At 36.8% G+C, this 19,093-nt stretch overlaps 3 protein-coding genes across 6 annotated transcripts; 2 read left to right on the plus strand and 1 right to left on the minus strand.

The window, feature by feature from the left end:
* Positions 1-658: 658 nt before the first annotated feature.
* On the plus strand, positions 659-3,446 carry LOC132311223 (G-type lectin S-receptor-like serine/threonine-protein kinase SD2-5). The gene has a single exon (XM_059809047.1). The coding sequence runs from the start codon at positions 765-767 to the stop codon at positions 3,270-3,272; it is 2,508 nt and encodes an 835-aa protein (XP_059665030.1). The 5' UTR covers positions 659-764; the 3' UTR covers positions 3,273-3,446.
* Positions 3,447-4,542: 1,096 nt separating this feature from the next.
* On the plus strand, positions 4,543-8,501 carry LOC132311224 (G-type lectin S-receptor-like serine/threonine-protein kinase SD2-5). The gene has a single exon (XM_059809048.1). It carries the CDS (start codon positions 4,674-4,676, stop codon positions 7,203-7,205), a length of 2,532 nt encoding a protein of 843 aa, XP_059665031.1. The 5' UTR covers positions 4,543-4,673; the 3' UTR covers positions 7,206-8,501.
* A 1,452-nt stretch (positions 8,502-9,953) lies between these two features.
* On the minus strand, positions 9,954-15,175 carry LOC132311225 (rust resistance kinase Lr10-like). 4 transcript variants are annotated; one of them, XM_059809050.1, is made up of 4 exons: positions 14,871-15,175; positions 12,604-12,725; positions 11,488-11,550; positions 9,954-11,366 (listed from the first exon to the last, which is right to left on the minus strand). In XM_059809050.1, the coding sequence occupies exons 3-4, from the start codon at positions 11,528-11,530 to the stop codon at positions 10,102-10,104; spliced, it is 1,308 nt and encodes a 435-aa protein (XP_059665033.1). In that variant the 5' UTR covers positions 11,531-11,550; positions 12,604-12,725; positions 14,871-15,175; the 3' UTR covers positions 9,954-10,101. The 4 variants fall into 4 exon arrangements, with proteins under 4 accessions (XP_059665033.1, XP_059665036.1, XP_059665035.1 ...); XM_059809053.1 differs by lacking the exon at positions 12,604-12,725; XM_059809052.1 differs by lacking the exon at positions 14,871-15,175 and having other exon boundaries at positions 12,604-14,864.
* Positions 15,176-19,093: the final 3,918 nt, after the last annotated feature.

The raw sequence follows: 19,093 nt of genomic DNA on the forward strand, positions 1-19,093 counted from the left end.
TATAAAAATAAAAATTAAGCATATCCACACCGTATTTATGTTATACTATTTTTAGAATTTAACATGTCAACGAGTAGTATTGTACTTGTGTATATATGCTATTTAGGTAATATATTAACATGGTCAAAGTATTTACAATGAGGAGAGTTCATTGGTAATTTGTTAACATGAATAAACGTTCAGAATTATTTTATATTTTTGTAATTGACCTTGTATGATAAATTAACACTCAGTAATACAAACTTGTCAATAGGATCAATGTGGTGTCAAAAAAAAAAAAAAAAAAAAAAATATTTATATATATATATATATATATATATATTATGTATCGGGAAAAAAAACAATATATATATATATATATATACACATACATTCAAAAGCAATCCATATATATATTATGTATCGGGAAAAAAAACAATATATATATAAAAGCAATCCATATATATATTATGTATCGGGAAAAAAAACAATATATATATATTTGAATGTATATTTGAATTAAAAATAAGTCACTTTATTGAGTGGCCCAAGTTGCAACTGGGGACTAACATAATACTAAGACAAAGGTGCCCTCTTTAATTAGTGCAATAGGGCATACGTTTTGTGGAACCCACTTTCCCCAATTGTGGTCCAAAGGAGCCCTCTTCAATTGTATCTACCAATACAGCAAGACTTGTCTCCTGAGAGTCTTGACTCTCTCTCTTACCAGTTACCATTTATCCTGATCAATCATCAAAACACAGATCTTTTCTTTGGCAGTGATCATGGCTTGTTTCATGTCCTTTCTGATATTTCTCTCTTATCTTTTCTCCCACAACACTGCTACATCCAGTTCCATTTACTACCTTAATTCAACCCTTCCTTCCACTTGGTACAACAACGATTCAATCAACACAACCCCCAATGGTGCTGATGGATCCAAAGTAAGACCACTGCTCTCAACCAAACAGACCGTTGGTTTTGCTTGTGGATTCTACTGCATCAACGCTTGCACAGATTACTTGTTCTCGGTGGTGGTGATCCGCGGAGGCAATCATAGTGTCGTCTGGTCAGCAAACACAGAACATCCGGTCAAAGAAAACGCAAAACTGCAACTCACCGGAGACGGCGGTTTAGTGCTGCTAGATTCTGATGGACCATACAGGTGGTCAACAAACACGTTGAACAAATCTGTAGCGGGAATGAACATGACTGAATGGGGCAATTTGGTTCTGTTTAACGACAGAGGAGCTATTGTTTGGCAGTCCTTTGACCACCCAACTGATACATTGCTCCTCGGCCAGCGTTTATACGAGGGTAAACAACTCATTTCCCACATTTACTATGTCAATTTCTCATCCGTCGACGGTTTTGCTGCATACACCAGAGATGACAAGGGGCAGTCACAGATGTATTATCAGTTGGCGCCAGAAGAGAACTCAACAGTTACCCAAAGCTCATCAAGAGGCAGTTGTAGGCTTTTGATGAGAGAAGAGGAAGACAATAGCTCGAGCACTAATGACACCTCAAATTATCCCCAACTTCAGAGTGGAGGGTTCTTTGTGAATTGGGGAGCATCTCAAGACTTATCTGGATCAAGCCCCTTCGAATTGCCGGCACTAAGACCATACATTGAGTATATAAAGCTTGATAGCCACGGACACTTGAAGATATACAGGCACACCAATGAAAGTGGAATGAGTGAGGTTATTGATGTTGTTACCCGAGATCTTGGCGTATGTCAGCATCCACGTCAATGTGGGAAATATGGGTTGTGCAGGGAAGGCAAATGCAGCTGTCCAGTAAATCAGACTCAATTTGAGTCCCGGACTCAATTTCAGTCCCCTGATGATGGTTGCTCGAGGACTACTCCATTGTCTTGCCAGCGTCCCCTCCGCCAGGAACTTGTTCCAGTAAGAAATGTTAGCTACTTCAATATCATTGATTCAAATGCTGCCTTTCCGAATATCACAGATATAGAAGGATGCAAACAGGCCTGTAGGCAAAATTGTTCCTGTGGTGCAGCCTTTTTCAGGTATGACAACAACAACGTCTCGGATGGGTATTGTTATATGCCATCTGAGGTCTTGACAATGAGGGAAGGCCAAATTCCAAATCATAATTTCTCATCCGACGCATACATTAAGGTTCAGATTCCGAACAAGGCACCAACTAATACACTAGCAATAATATTAGGGTCTATTTCTGGTGCCCTTGTGATGTTTTGTTTCTTAGTTGCTGTTATATTCCGGGTGAAATGGACGAAGACTAATACCGAAGATGAGGAAGAAGACTATATCATGCAAGTTCCGGGGATGCCAGTGAGTTTTTCCTATGAAGAACTACGCATTGCAACAGAGGATTTCAAGGAGAAACTCGGGGCAGGAGGATTTGGGTCGGTATTCAAAGGAACGCTGAGGGACGGTACTGAGATTGCAGTGAAGCGGTTGGATAAAATGGGGCACGGTGTGAAGGAGTTCTTAGCTGAAGTTGTAACAATCGGAAGCATCCATCATTTTAATTTGGTGAGGTTGATTGGATTTTGTGCAGAAAAATCTTGCAGGCTTCTGGTATATGAATATTTGAGCAATGGGTCTCTGGACAATTGGATTTTCTACAGAGACGACAAACCTTGTCTAGATTGGCAAACCCGAAAGAGGATTATACACGGCATAGCCAAAGGGTTAGCTTATCTACATGAAGAATGCAGACAGAGAATCATTCATCTTGACATAAAGCCACAAAACATTCTCTTGGATGAAAATTTCAATGCCAAAATATCCGATTTTGGGTTATCTACGCTAATGGACAGAGATGAAAGCCAAGACCTTTTCGCATCGAGGGGAACTCCCGGATATATTGCTCCGGAGTGTGGAAAATCAAGAATCACCATAAAAGTTGACGTATATAGCTTTGGAATTGTTCTTATTGAAGTAGTTTCTGGAAGAAGAAATTTGGATAGAAGTCGGTCAGAGTCTAGCAAACATCTACTCGGATTGTTGCAGAGGAAGGCCGCAGAAGATCAACTCCTTGACATTGTCGAACATTTGGATGATGAGGTACAAGGCCATAGAGAAGACGTGGTGAGACTGATTAAGATTGGAGCTTGGTGTTTGCAAGATGATCACACAAAAAGGCCTCTTATGTCCACTGTGGTGAAGGTTTTGGAAGGAGTAATGGAGGTCGATTCAGACATCAGTTACAAGTTCGCTCATGCAATGGCATCTTCTTCTGTGGTCAATGATCATGTTTCTACAGCTCCACAGGCATCTGTTCTTTCAAACCCTAGATGAAAGAATGGCTTGGTATGCAAATAAAGTCTGTGCCTTCCAAAATTCTTTCACTGAATTGTATGCAAAACCAAATTCATGTAATTTGTGATGAAGAATGTTTTTAATTTGTTTCTACGATGTTGTTTTTAGAAATATAAATTCCAATTGAGCAAAAAACACTTGGTTGTTTTTAAATTTGTGTTGATTATTTTAAATTCAGGCAAAAGCACTTAGCCATAACTTCCATAATCTTGTGGCTGTGACAGTGATGGAAATTTTAGGCAAAAACACTTAGCCATGACTTCCATACTAGATAGTAAAAGAATTATATGCAGAATTGTCCACTTGCTCTATAATGTGCAGGAAAATGTATGCATACTTTAAGTATTAACTGCCGGATTTTATTGGGCAATTAAAAAAGTAGTTTATGTTTTTATATCCAATATTTAAGATTTAATTCGTACATAAATTCCTTACACACCAAGCAGGGAACGGTCCTTGAACTCTATGTATTTAAATATGTATATACATGTGGGTGTGTGGGGGAGTTATAGATACTCAAACTGATAAAATAAATAAAATTGGGCAGTATTGTTTTTTCCACAGGTGAAGGTAAATTGTATAACTGAAGAATACTGCACAAAGATTTGAGCAGCTTTGAATCAACAGAAACTAGTTGCTATAATATTTACAGATTAAATATTGAAATATTTTCAGTAGCTTTTGATTTTATATGTTACTTGAGTTCCACCAAATTTTGTTCGTTACAACGTTTCATAGATCTTTTCAGGTATCAATTATTAAGGCAGTAGCTCCTAAAATTTGGCTGACAACATTTCTCAGCTTCTGATTGATTGGAATACTAGAAAGTAAATTTTCCCACCGCCCACGGTAGCCAATCAGTCTATTGATTCTTTTTCCATGAAAAAAAAAGGTAGTATTGTCCAATGGGTGGTCTCTTCATCAGCATATACATAAAGGAAAATGCAGGCTAAGAAAGTCTACTTTCTCGGAAAAGTTTATGCAATTTCTGGGATGGACCCTTATATTGACTTATTGATGTTAAGGGAACTGATAATAGTTTTTCCTTGGAAATTCATCCACCATTTTTTCTTGGGAGACTTGGACTCTCAACATTTTGTCGATGTATCTTAATGACTTACAAATATGCGTGTATGACAGTTGTATTTTGTGATTGCAATTCTTTGCTCTTTCCACATTACTTTTTTACTTTGACTTTTGAGTAAAAACACCTCCCTACATGCATTTATTGAATACAGAATGATGACTCTTGCCCCTCTTTCACTCTCGTGCACCCCTTTTACTCTGAACAATCATCAAAACATAAACCATGAAATAAACATATGTTGTAAGAAAGTAGGAAACCACATAAAGAAAAACATTACTTTTGTTTTAGTGATCATGGCTTGCTTCATCCTAATTTTGATCATCTCATGCTTTTTAAGTGTTTGCATTGCCCAATTTTCCAGCTCTACATTCCATCTCAATTCAAACTTTCCTACAGCATGGCACAACAACAATTCATTGAATACCCTTTCCGCTGCTGGTGACGATGTATCAAAGGTAAGAGTAGTTCTGTTGAGACAAAGGGGTGCCGATTTTGTTTCTGGATTCTACTGCGCTGATAACTGCAACTATTACGTTTTCTCTGTCGTGGTTGTCGGTGGGGGAAATCACAGTGTAGTTTGGTCGGCAAATAGAAGCCATCCAGTGCGAGAGAACGCAACACTGCAACTGACACGAGATGGAGGTTTGGTGCTACGCGACTCAAATGGAGCCAACGTATGGTCTACCAATACATTTGGAAAATCTGTGGCGGGAATGAACATGACAGCAAAAGGAAATTTGGTTCTGTTCAACAAAGAAGGAGCAAGTGTTTGGCAGTCCTTTGAGCACCACTCTGATACAATGCTCATTGGGCAGCGGTTACAAGACGGTCAAAAACTCATTTCAAGGTCCTCGGACAAATGGAGTCGTGGTTTGTACCATGCGGGGCTAAAATTGGCCACAGGTTTTGCTGCATACACCAAAGCAGGTGAGGGTCAACCACTGATGTACTATCAGTTGGTGCCATTTCAAAGCTCAACAACTAGCAGGGGATCCTACTATGCCGAGCTCCAGCAAGGAGCGTTTATCGTTAAACGGGGAACATCTCAAACAAGTTTTATGATAAATCCCACTGAATTTTCATCCAATGAAGCTGTGAAGTACGTAAAACTTCAGAGTGATGGACATTTGAAGATATACTATCACGGAAATGCAACTGGATTGAGAGAGATTGCTGATTTGATTACTGAAGATTTGGGTGAATGCCAACATCCTCGCCAATGTGGGGAATATGGCTTATGCAGAGAAGGTCAGTGCAGCTGTGCCGTAGGCACTGATGGGCGTCAATATTGGCGGCAGACTCAACTTCAATTGCTCAAAAGTGGTTGCTCTAGGATCACTAACTTGTCTTGCCCACCTTCCCTTAACCAGCAGCACCATCTTGTTGAAGTAAGAAATGTTACCTACTTCAATGTCATCGATTCAGATGCTGCATTCCCAAATATCAGAGATTTAGAGGGATGCAAACAAGCCTGCATGCAAAATTGTTCTTGTGGAGCAGCTTTTTTCAGGTATGTAAATGACGTTTCAGATGGTTATTGTTATATGCCATCCGAGATCTTGACAATCAGAGAAGGGAAAATTCCCAATTACAATTTCAGATCAGCCACATATATCAAAGTACAGATTCCATATGAGGCACCAGACACTGTGCCTGGGAAAGAAAATACAGGCCATGTTTCGCCACCAACTCCCCATTCAAAAAATGGAACAAATTTAGCAGCAATAATTGCAGGATCCGGTGCTGGTGCTGTGTTAATTTTTGGTCTTATGATAGTTTTCACTCTGGTGAGGTTTCTGAAAACTAATACTGAAGATGGGGAAGACTCTTTCAAGCAAGTTCAGGGAATTCCCATAAGGTTTTCATATGAAGACCTGCGTGTTGCAACAGGGGATTTTAGGGAGGAACTTGGTCGTGGAGGATTTGGGGCCGTGTTCAAAGGAATGCTTGGAGATGGCATTCTTATTGCAGTGAAGCGATTGGATAGATCAGGCCAAGGAATCAAGGAGTTCTTAGCAGAAGTTGAGACACTTGGGAGCATAAACCATTTTAATCTTGTGAAGTTGATTGGATTTTGTGCAGACAATTCTCATAGGCTTCTAGTATACGAGTACCTGAGTAATGGTTCTTTGGATAAGTGGATTTTCTACACTGACCAAAGAGCTTGTCTTGATTGGCAAGCAAGAAAGAAGATTATACTCCACATAGCCAAAGGGTTGGCTTACCTCCATGAAGAGTGTCGACAGAGAATTATCCACCTCGATATAAAGCCACAAAACATTCTCTTGGATGAAAATTTCAATGCCAAAGTCTCTGATTTTGGGCTAGCTAAGCTGATAGACAGAGATCAGAGCCATGTTCAGACAATAATGAGAGGAACTCCTGGATATATTGCTCCAGAATTGCAACGAGGAAGAATTACCACAAAAGCAGACATCTATAGCTTTGGAATCGCCCTCCTTGAAATAGTCTGTGGACGGAGAAACTTTGATGACAAGCAATCAGAATCAAGCAAACATCTACTTGCATTGTTGCAGAGAAAAGGGGGGGAGAACCAACTCGTTGACATTGTTGAACATCTGGATGAGGAGGTACAAGGTCATAGAGAAGAGGCGGTCGGGATGATCAAGATTGGAGCTTGGTGTTTGCAAAATGATCAGAGAAGAAGGCCTTTCATGTCAACAGTGGTGAAGGTATTGGAGGGAGTAATGGAGGCGGAGACAAACATCATATACAACTTTGCACATGCAATGGTATCTCCTAATGTGGCCAATGGCCATGTTTCTGCACCACCACAAGCATCAGTTCTCTCTAATCCTAGGTGAAAGCGTAATTTGAGGTAAAAGGCAAATAAAGTTTCTGCATTTCCACCTATCTAGCACTGAATTATACTTGAACCAAAATTTTGAAATTCATAGTCCATATAGCCAAGGATGGTCATTTTTTGTTCTGCTTCAATCAACTGGTGTGTGTACTTTTATTGTGTTCCAATTTAGGCAAAAATCAGTTTAGTGTGACTACACACATTGACTACAGCAACTATATCCACTGCATATCCACTGTACAGTGGTCTTTCGCCTTCATTTCAGTGTATATCTTATGATTAATGATGCATTAATTTTACCAAGTCACCCCATAAACAGAGCTCGAAGCTCTGCTCTAGCATAATCCCATTTTCATTCTTTTATTTCCCTACGAATAGTATGCACACAAACTTTTACCATGAACATTGGAATGTGTCGTTGGAACAAACATTGATGAATGTGATGAACATGATGATGATGATAGTGATGAAGATACATGTAACCTCTGGCAACTAGGCATTCGAGAATTTGGATCTTGAGTTTTTTGTATTCTCTGTGTTATTATTGAAATAGTAGGCGGGAGGTGGTGTGAGAGGAGGGAGAGAGGTGTCTGAAGACGTATATTTAGGGGTAGAGCAGGTTGAGACTCCCACATGAATGGTACTGCACCAGACACAACACAATAGACTCTAAAAGAAGGGTTGGCCATGGAGCTTTCCTTGTTACATAGATGAGCACCTTGGTGCTCTGTAACCAGCAAACAGTGATGGAGGCAGGAATTAATTTCATAGGCACATTGAACATGATAAAATAAATTATTACTATTATTTTTTTAAACTAACATAACAACTAACAGTGTAGCAAGACAATAAACCAAAAATAGAAGTACAAATAGTCATTTTTCATAAAAAATAATATAATAAATTACAGTATAAAAAACCAAAAACATAAATATGGACATTAAGTTCATAAAATTACCGTAATAAATTTAAAGATGAAGAAGATTAAAGAAACTGCACATACATCATATATGAGTCAAAAAGAATAAATTTTAAGACCAAAAAAAAGAGAAAATAAAAACAAAAGAAGAAGAAAATAATAGGAGAAGAAAAAGGTAAATGGGAAAACTTTAAAGGGGGAAAATTAGGTTTTTATTGAAGATGAAGAATGTAAAGAGAAAATTAGGTTTTTATTGAAGATGAAGAATGTAAAATTTTGATGGGATCAATGATATGTAAAGAAGAAGAGTAAAAGAGAAAAAAATAATAAGATTTTTTTTTTAAAAAAAAGGGGGTTTTTAAGGGGGGCATTTTCTTAAAATTTCAAAAATTCACTTACACAAGAGTATAAAGAAGAAATTGAGGTAGCCAGGGGTAGCTGAGCCCAATGGGCTTTGTCACACAGCTGGCAAAGAAAGTAGAGGGAAAAATGTTTGCATTCTTAATGCAATGAGTGTGGAATATGTTGCATCTTTGAAGCAATGCACGTGGGGATGGCTAAAATCTTCACCCCTCCGGCCCATTTGGTGGTGGTTTTAGGAAACCGATTATGTAAATGAGGACGGGGATGAGGGCTGCTTTGAAAAATTTGTTAGGTTTTGGACCTGTTTCGGAGATGGTTGCACCGCCACGCCGCGCCCCGAATATACTGTGAATTTATTAAATTACCCTTACATACTATGATATATTATTAAAATAGGTTAAGTACATATAAAGGGATGGCAAAAATCCCCATCCTAGCGGGCCCGCTCTGTTTGGGTTGGTTTTGGGGAACCAATTATGTAAATGGGGACGGGGAAGGGGGCTGCTTTAAAAAACCTAATGAGTTTTGAGGTGGTTATGAGGGTGAATAAACTAAACGATGATAGAAATGGAAATGGGAAATGAGATCCCGACCCCAAACCGCACCATTGTCATCCTAAATGCACATGTATGTGTGTTTTTTCAAGGAGACTGTGAAGTAATTTGTAGCACTTGCATCAAAATGATGTTTGTTTCGATGACAATAAAATATAACGAGAAAGCTTGTAAGAGAAAGGATTATGACTTAAGAAATGGACATTGGCCTAGATGGCATAATCTCTCTTTTAAAGAGAAGTTGAGTGTTGGAACTTGTTAGGGCCAATATTGTAGGGGTCTTTTTCTTGAACATTGAGAGGGGAAAAAAAAAGGGAAAAAGAAAAGAAGAAGATTTATGAATATCAAGAGAGCATTGGAGGGACGCATGATCAACTTTGAGAAGCCTTACAATCTCATAAATTGGAATTGCCTCTACCTAGATGGTAAGCAGATTAGAATTTGCTATCAAATAACATTTAAAGGTTTGATTTATCTTCAGCTTAATTGTATTTTTCTTACTGATGAACAGTCAAGAGATCAGAGGGTGTTTTGATTTGGAGGGTTAGAGGCAGTTTTGGGGTGTTTGATTTGCTGATGATACTTCTTTGTGATGGTTCTTATACATGAATAATTTGGTAATGTCTTTCTCTGTTTGAGCATTTATGTCCTTGGCATTCTAGTATGAATAACTATAGCCAAATGGAATTTTTTTTTTTAATAATTTTTTTTGTTTGTGAGGGTGACCTTGAATGGATGTGCAGCTTCAACCCAGAAAAGTATTTCAAACCTATATGCCCCCACTCCTATATAAAGTTGGACTGGAGCTTCCTGAAGATAAGACCAATATCGTTTTAGCCTATATATCAAGTGATCTAGCCGCTGGTGTTGAAATATTAAATTAAAAAGTTGCTAAGGTCAATGCACTAGGATCAAATCAAATACTGTAGCTAATATTTACTACTAAAAGGTTATGATAACAGTATCACATCTTCCAAAATTTTAACCAAAACAGATAAAATAAAATATAACACACATACAAATTCAATCCTGTATTTTTGGGGTAGAATCAATGTTCACTTTTATGAGGAAGAGCTGACAATTTGTATCTCGGACTTGGTCATTAGTGTGGTGGAGTCCTTGTACCAGTACGAATTAGATCCATCCCTTCGTGCATCGTTTGAACTATTGTCAGTACTGCTGAATGGTTTGAGCACATTCATGCCTACTGAATACAGATAGAGGAATGGTCTAGGAGGCGGAGCAATGTTCACTCCTGCCTCCAACATCCTCACCACGGCACTCATCGGTGGCCTAGTCTCTGGTGAGTCTTGAACACACCACAAAGCTATCGTGGACATTCTCTCTGCCTTCTCTCTATCCTTCTCTTCAATCCCACACGATATGGTCATCGTTGCCAACTCACCCTTCTCATACTGATCCCAAACATGTTTCGGGAACCAATCTAGGCTCTCAGTAGGACTGCCTATGACATTCTTCCTCCTCCCAACTATCTCAAACAACAGCATTCCATAACTGTAAACATCACATGTACAAGTTACTGGAAAATTCTTCAGAATAAGCTCTGGTGCGGAGTAACCAGGAGTCCCCCTATATCCGGTCACACTTGTGTGGGTGCCATCTCTATTACACAGCTTTGCTAGCCCGAAATCTGCAACCTTTGGGAAGAATTCTGCATCAAGTAAAACATTACCGGGCTTGATGTCATAGTGAATGATTCTTTGCTTGCATTCTTCATGCAGATAAGCAATACCTTTGGCCGTACCAACTGCAATTTCATGTAGCTTTTCCCACTCAATTGCTTCTGTATCACGGAACAGGTACTTGTCAAGAGATCCATTTTCCATGTACTCAAACACTAACGCACTTATAGAGGGATTATAACAAAATCCATATAGTCTGACTAGATTTATATGGTTGGTTCTTCCTATTGTGCCAACTTCTGACATGAATTGCTCTTCAGCACTTCTTTCTGAGCTCCTTTTGAGGACCTTTACCGCGATATGCACTCCATTTGGAAACTGTCCTTTGTAAACTACCCCAAAACCTCCAGAACCCAACCTTGTCGAGTAATTACTTGTGAATCTAAGTAGTTCCTGTTCATGAAATCTAATCGCTTTCTCATTTGCCAGGTCTTGGAAGAACTTCGCCATTGAAGGTGCATCAACCTCCCAAATTGGAACACCATTCAGTGATGGCCGATTGAATGCTTGCTGCACTTCACCTATGATTGGTTGCATTTCTCTTATAATTGGTTCTCTTTTCTTCCAACAATATAAAGCGACAAGGCCTATTACTGCCAGTACTATCAAAAGCCCTGCTATGCCTGGAAGTGGAAACAACTTAAAATGGTGAGATCTTAGGCTCAATTTGATGTCAATGAAAATTCTTGAATATCTTTTCATATTTCCCTTTTCCTGATTTTCTCCTTTTTGCGCAAAACTTACCAATTACTATTGCAACAATGAATGTTTTCTCTGGTGAAGACATGGAGTCGTTTGTGGATATCTCTGGAAAAAAAACACAAGGCAAAATCAATGAAACTCTTCAGTTTGATTGATTATATTTCTAATGAACATAATATTTGCTTGGATTTGATAGGCAATGCTGTAGAGATACAGATTGTTTCAAACAAATGATAAAAGTTTTTCTGCAAGTATTTGGGTTTATGGCTTGAGTAACTTTACAGGCTGCCATAAAATGAAAACATTTATTAATAAGATTAAAACTAATGTTATCATCCATGTTCCTTTTCAATCCTACTTAATCCAAATGCATCATAAGACTTTTAGATTGATGTCCACCTTTCATTTATCTAATAATTATTATCATCTTTGCCTTAATCCCATGCAAATATGTGTCAGGCCACGTGAATTCGCTATCTCCATTCTTTTACACGTACTATGTTTAAAGTCATTTCTAATAACTTATTTTTTGTCACCCTCTCCTTCTCTTACCTTTTTCTTTTTCAGATAGATGATGGAAATTGAATTCCAATGTCTATCCAACCTTATTATCAACCCTCCATCCTAACTTTAGTTTCCAAAGAAATGGAAAAAGGAAAAGAAAAAAAAAGTATTAGCATCCATTTGCTCAATAATAAATCATGATGTAAAGCTATCAATAAAAAATTCCATCGTTGAATCTTGTAAAGATGAAAATTGTCATCAAATTTATTATTCTTTATATTGAACCTGTTATCCTTTTAATTCTTTTCACTTATACAGTATATACTAAGTTCTTTTAGACTAAAATCTCTCTATTATAGTCAAGCCCATATATTTTAATTAGTGTATATATATAGTTCCTTTTGTGTCTTTCTCAACTGGAAAACTGGCTTGAGAGCATATAAACATTACAAGAAACTTAATTCAAGGCATTCGCTTAAGAACCCATCAACTATTTCTGTTGTTCATCATTAAATAGGCCTTTTCATTTCCACTCAACAAAATTAAAAAAATAATAGTAATAAAATAAAATAGAAAGAGGAAGCTTTGTTATACATCTGAGTTAAACAAAGAATAACCAACTCATTAAGCTTAAAAAAGCAGTAAATCACGTACCAGCTAACAAGCAGGTGAATATGGTGAGAAGCAGAGCAATGAGCCAATGAGTCCTTCTTGTTGCCTGATCTTTGGCCAAATACCTTTAAAATGTCCCTAGGAAGTTTGTATTCTAAAGGATTCTTCACAAACAAACAAAGTTTGTATTCTTAAAGTTTCTTCACAAAAAAACAAACTGTAGAGAGATTACAATAAGAATGTGACTACATTTTGATATGCCTTGGTCAAACACTATTATAGGTTGGTGAGATAATATGGTAGAAGTCTTTACTCGGTTTTGACTTTTGTTAGTCAAATAATTTTGTTTCAATATTTGAACGGGTTCTTAATTCTTCCTAGTCCAAAATAAATAATTGAAGAGAGAGAGAGAGAGAGAAAAGAGTGAATTTAGATTAATTGGAATGTTTCTTCTCTCCTAAAATTTGGCATTGCAAGGAATAATAGAGAGTCACAATTGTGGGACTTTTCTCTTTCGGGCAGAAAATATGTCCACACCGGTTCAAATCTTCATGGAACAAAGTGTTTGTGAGTAGTGTTTTTTGTCCAGCTAAACATAATAATAATAATATGGGTATACTAGATGTCTATATGGATATACTAGATGTCTACATGTTCGAGGATGATTTAAAAGTCAGATTTAAGTGTTACCAAACATGTTCTAAAGTTCTTCAATGGTCATAAATCTTAAAGGGTTATAAATACCCAATTTCTTTGACATTTTGGGAGTGCACGAGAGCAATAGAGAGACCCATCATTGTGCATAAATTTGAATCTCTCTTGTACGCAAGATCTACTATGAAGCTTAGATTTGTAAATCATTTGTTGGTAGAACATCCGTTGTAGGTAAGATCTATCAATGAGTTTAGATTTGAATATCCTAGGAACCACCATTGAGCCTAATCTGGCAAATCATTCATTGTGGTTCATCTTGAAAACCTAGAGTTGAGCTTTCTCTTGAATCTATCATCTGTAACCCTAGATTTTGAGCTTGTATTGATATATCTATCCATTGAGGGAATTCTCTTGTTGAACTTCATCTCTCATCTATCTTTTGAGATCATTGTAAAGGTTGCTCTCTATCCATGAAAGAGAGTTGTAAAGGTTTGCCCTCCACCCGTGAAAGAGAGTCTCTTAGCCCACAAAAGAGATGGTTTTCTCTTAGCCGGCAAAAGAGAGTGTTTGCTCTTGACCCAGAATAAGGAGCATGTAAGGGTTTTCTCTCCACTAGCGAAGGAGAAGTAAGATAGTGGATTTTGAAAATCCTCAAGAGGTACTCTTGGGGCATGGACGTAGGTGGTGGTGCCGAACATGTAAAGAATTGGTGGTCTTTGTCTTTGCATCTCTCTACCCTTATCTCTCCTTATTTTTTAATATCGCACTTACACTTGAATAGTCATTTGCTAGATTTAGCTTATTTACCTTCACTTGCACGCAAGTGTTTGATTATTTGATAAATCTCTCATTACTTGTAAATTCTATGAAGATGTCATGAGATTTCTTATTATTATGTACGGTAAAAGGGAGGATGGGATGTATGCTTGGATTGAGTAGATTTGTTTTGCGAAATTGAGTATATTGTGCTTGGAGTAATAGTGCTTATATTTACATTTTAATTTGCTAAAATCTTGTTGCACGCTAGCATTCGATAAAATGAAGAATCTACATTGTCTTTAGTTTGTACTTTTTGATATTGCACTGGCATTGCCTTTCCATTAGCTAAATTTTTTTGGTGATTGATGAAAGTAATTTCAACTAGCTTACATATTTGCTAAGTTATTGTGTTTTAACAAATTAATCAAAAAATCTACCAAGTATTTACTTTGTCCTTATATAACTGTATTATTGTGTATCTATTTTTCAATCTTTACACAAATCTTTTAATCGGTTTATATTTGAGCACAAATTTCTTAATTGGAAAATTTCCTATAGTTTACCAAAAGACCCAATTCACCTCCTTCTTGAATCATTGTTTGGGCAACACATATGATAAAGTTTGTATACGAGTATTTAGGTTTACAGATTGGGTAAAGCTGCATTCTAGCACACAGCGAACAAATTTTAAAACCGATCATATGAACAAGACCAATTCTCTTCATGATTAGATATTTGGATACGACTAGGATGCAGAAATATAGAAACAGAGGCAAATGATCAAATATGAGATAGATAAGCAGTGTATTTAAAATAATAGAAAGACCAAGCTTATTTGTACACTTGAGTTAACAACGAGCAACCAACTCGTTAAGCTCAAATAATAAGTCACATACCAACTAACAATTAGGTGAATGTGCTGAGCAGCAGAGCAGTGAGTCGTTATTGTTTTCCTCCTGCCCTTGATCTTTGGCCAAACACCTTTCAAACGTCCTTAGAAAGTTGTATTCGATCTAAAAGTTTCTTCACGACCAAACTATATATATATATATATATATATATATATATATATATTTATTACAATAACTCAGTAAGGATGTGATTAAATTTGATATAAAGCTCAAAACCGACTTTGATCTTCCTTGTGACAAGAGTGGAAAGAGAGGAGGAGATTAGACTAGTATAGGAATGTGATAAGATATATGGTCGTTAGTCTTTAATCGGTTTTGATTTTTCTTCCGGAAATTTTAATGGATGACAATTTTTGTAGACAATTATTGTAAAAGCGACTGTATTATAAAAAATAAAAAATAAAAAAAGAAAAGAAAAAAAAAAAAAAAAAAGAAAAAAGAAAAGAAAAGAATAAAAAGTATATATATATAGCAACTTAACAAAACATAATTACAAATACAATAATTTATACACTAATAATTTCATATTTGACAAACTCGCTGTACATTTGGGTCTAAATTACCCCACCAATAATTTTTGAGGATAAATTTCACCTACATTCTGTGACCTTTGTCAATATCTCACTTACATCCCTTCCAAGTTTCAATATTTCACCTACCATCCCTATTTGTGACGCCTGTCTACTTTATTAATGGAGTTGTAAGATTTTACAAATTTTTCCATCAATTATATATTAATATTTAAAAATAAATTTTATATAAAACTAAAAGACTAAAAATACTCTTTTACTTATATGTTACCCAATTGCTCTCGTTATTACTCTCGCCGAAGAAAGACCAATCTGTAATAACCCTCACCCTAACTAGATACAATTTTTGGATTCCTCGGGCCACAGACTTCCCAAAGGGTCACCCATCTTGGTATTACTCCAGGTTAAGTACACTTAACTTTAGAATTTTGGTGGGTTCATGTAATACCCCTAATTTTCAAAGGATAGTCTCGGTATTTTAAATTATTGTTTAGTGCATTTTTATTTGATTATCTGATTATTTGCCTAATTGTTTTATTTAATTGAATTATTTATTTTAATTATTTAATGATTTAATGCTTATGTGGAAAATGAATTAATTATTTTTTTGGATTTAATTAGTTTTATTATTCATTATATTTCTAGGGTTTTATATTCTTCATGGGTTAGCCGACTTGTTTATTCTTTTCTTTTCATTCCCTAAGTGTAATTAGAATTAGGTTACCCTAAGTTAGCCTATAAATACATCGTTAGTGTCTGCCAAGGGTTTAGAACCCTATTCCCGTAACAGTGAAAGCAGAGAGAAAGAACAGAGAGAGACTTGAGAGAAAAACAAAGAGGCTCAAGGAGGAAGGAAGGGATTGCTTCTGGGTTGAACCAATAGCAACAGAGGTGTTGAACGACAGTCTAGGAAATTGCCGAAAACTCAAAGACGACAGTGAAAGGTTTCGAACTGAAACCTAAAGGCAAGTTTTATATCTAACTATCTCCCTTTGGCTTGTCTTCTTTACATGCCTAAACAATTCTAAGAGTAAATAAATATCAAACTGAACTTCTTTGCGTGTCGAATTCGATTAAAATAGTAGGTTTGTTAATTAAATTATGTTACTTGATCTTGAATTGTTCTGTATAAATATTTGTTTTAATTGATGTAACCATGCATAATGGATTTAAATTTATGTCTGGAATAATCTAAGACCTAGTTCAAACACTTAGGAACCTTAGTAATGGAGGACAGAAGAGTTGGAAGTTGCCGGAGAAGACGTAGAAATGGAAATCAGAAGGAGAGCCGGCTCCCTTTTAAAAGGAAGCGGCTCTCCACTCAAAGAAGCGACTCCCCACAAGGGGGAGCCGGCTCTACTAGCAAGGAGGAGTCTCTCCTTAAGGGAGAGCTAACTCCACTCAAGGGGGAGGCAGCTCCTTCCCCTTTTGTTGATTTTCGGCGTAATTTTGGCTATTGGGATACGTTTTTGATGTTCCAGGTTTAATTTGGGAGCTGTAATGGGGATTAGATGATATCTAAGGGCATACTAAAGCTCCAGAGAGCATGATAGTGGATAATAAACCACCTAGGGTTTATAACTTGAGCAGTAGATAATATTTAAATAAATTGATTTACTGTTATTGGATGTGGAGGATTTTAAATTGCTTAAACTTAGTTTAGCAATTCTCTGTGAATGGTTTTACAATTAATCATGTTTTAGTGATATCAAATACGCATGCAAATTTATAGGTTTGTATTATGCTTATTGTGGATAAATTGATATTTACATCTACTGTCTGAATTATCAATTATTGGGTTTTGTTGGAGTTGTATTGTGATACCCCTCGGATCCGAGACACGGGTTGATCAGGCCCGGGCCCAAACCCGAGGGAATATCAAACAATTAAAGTATTTTAAAGCGAATACAGATGACAAAATGAAACAAAAGTGATGGAATAAAACTGAAAGTAACATTAATTATAAAATCCTCTATGTATAACTGAAAATTGAAAATCCAATCCTCCAAAACTTCAAGGTTACAACTTGGGAATCCACTGATGGACCCCTAACCAAAAGTTCAACTGAAACTGAAAACTGAAAATAGATAATGCTAGAAATATCGAGAGAAGTCCTACGTAATCAGATGAAGGTGAGACTGTCCTCGACAAGCACGATCAAGCTCTAAGGCTGGAACCGTCCTGTACCTGAAAAGAATAATAAAGGAGTGGGTCAGACCCACGAGCAAGTTCTAATCTAACTGCAATCCATACAGTGACCCGATACGCAGATACACCGTAGACACCTCACAATATCTATCTAGTCCATACGTATAAATATATCCACACTAAGGGACATTCACCAGTCTATAATAGGGGTCTCAACATGAATAGAAGGCAACATGCGAATACGCACCCAAAGGTGGGCATGAGTACCTAGACCTAACAGGGTACACCTCAACCTATTATAACCAGCTACGCATCCACTGCATATACGCACCCTAACCAACGAGTCTGAGACTCAAGCTCAACTCGTGGTACCATAACCATATATATAAAGTCCGACCAAATCCAGGGTATGCAGTTCAACTATTTATTAAACTGTCATACAATAAACCAACTAGTTAGTCATTCAACTTATTCAGTTGATATGACTTAACTACCATCCGTTAATCCAGGAAGTCATCCAACTTGTTTACAGCTGATCTGACTTAGCCACAATTAGGATTCGATATCTTTCAATCCATTCCATTAATCCATTAGGTTAGGTTTATGCGTTTTGAGCTAAACCGTCCCTAGTATGTCACCGTCCCATACCGGTACATACCATCCTCCATATCCATGTAAATTACAACATATATAACAGTTCAATAATTTACAGACCAAAAACTACCATCCAAACAATTGCAGAAAAATATTTAAAGCTTCAGCAATTTAAATCCAAGCATTTAACGATATAGTTGCAGGAGACGATTTAACAAATCAACAACTAACATCCAGAGCATGCATAGACCAAATTTAATATGTCAGGGACTCCATCATGCATGTGAATAGGTTAAATAATCCTATTATTAACCAATAAATTGCTAAAACAATTCAGAAGATTGTTTAAATATTTCAGCAGTTTAAATCCAAGCATTAACCATATAGTTGCAGTAAACAATTTAATAATTCCGCAACTAGCCTCCTAAGCATGCATAGATCAACATTAATAATTAAATGACCTTATCATGCACTTGAATGCATTCTAATACAAGTTTTATAAACACATTATGTTCCATCAAATTGCTGAATTTTAATTCAACAATTAATTCAATTCCATTTGTTAAGTGCCTTAATTTTTACACTGTTTGTCCCGACAACTTAGAATTAAACTTTACTCAATTTAGGGTCTTAATAACACTCAAAATTCATTCCTTGATCCCTCTGTAAAGTTCCAAATTCATTCAAACAGTCTCCATGCTCCAACAGTGAACATAGTATGTAGAAAATTAAAAAAAATCGTAAAATAAATCAAAAATACCAAAGGAGCCTGCTCCAGAATTTGGAGCAGGCTCTTTTCCAGCCTAGAGCCGGCTCTAGGACTCCCTAGAGTTGGCTCCACTTTGTTGTTGGAGCCGGCTCCCACTTCCATGGAGCCGGCTCTCACTTCCTCTGAGAGCCTTCGTCCCCGGTGCGTCGTTTCAGCTCTTGTGCTCC

This window comes from Cornus florida, unplaced genomic scaffold (genome assembly GCF_030987335.1).
Source record: "Cornus florida cultivar Cherokee Brave unplaced genomic scaffold, ASM3098733v1 CherokeeBrave_3.0.0_Hap2_Chr06, whole genome shotgun sequence".
Taxonomy (NCBI): domain Eukaryota; kingdom Viridiplantae; phylum Streptophyta; class Magnoliopsida; order Cornales; family Cornaceae; genus Cornus; species Cornus florida.

Excerpts from the sequence above, each read along its gene's own strand:
- LOC132311223 (XM_059809047.1), top strand. The coding sequence starts at position 765 with ATGGCTTGTTTCATGTCCTTTCTGATATTTCTCTCTTATCTTTTCTCC.
- LOC132311224 (XM_059809048.1), top strand. The coding sequence starts at position 4,674 with ATGGCTTGCTTCATCCTAATTTTGATCATCTCATGCTTTTTAAGTGTT.
- LOC132311225 (XM_059809053.1), bottom strand. The coding sequence starts at position 11,530 with ATGTCTTCACCAGAGAAAACATTCATTGTTGCAATAGTAATTG. Across the intron at positions 11,367-11,487 it reads CATTGTTGCAATAGTAATTG|GCATAGCAGGGCTTTTGATA; the intron begins GTAAGTTTTGCG and ends TTCCACTTCCAG.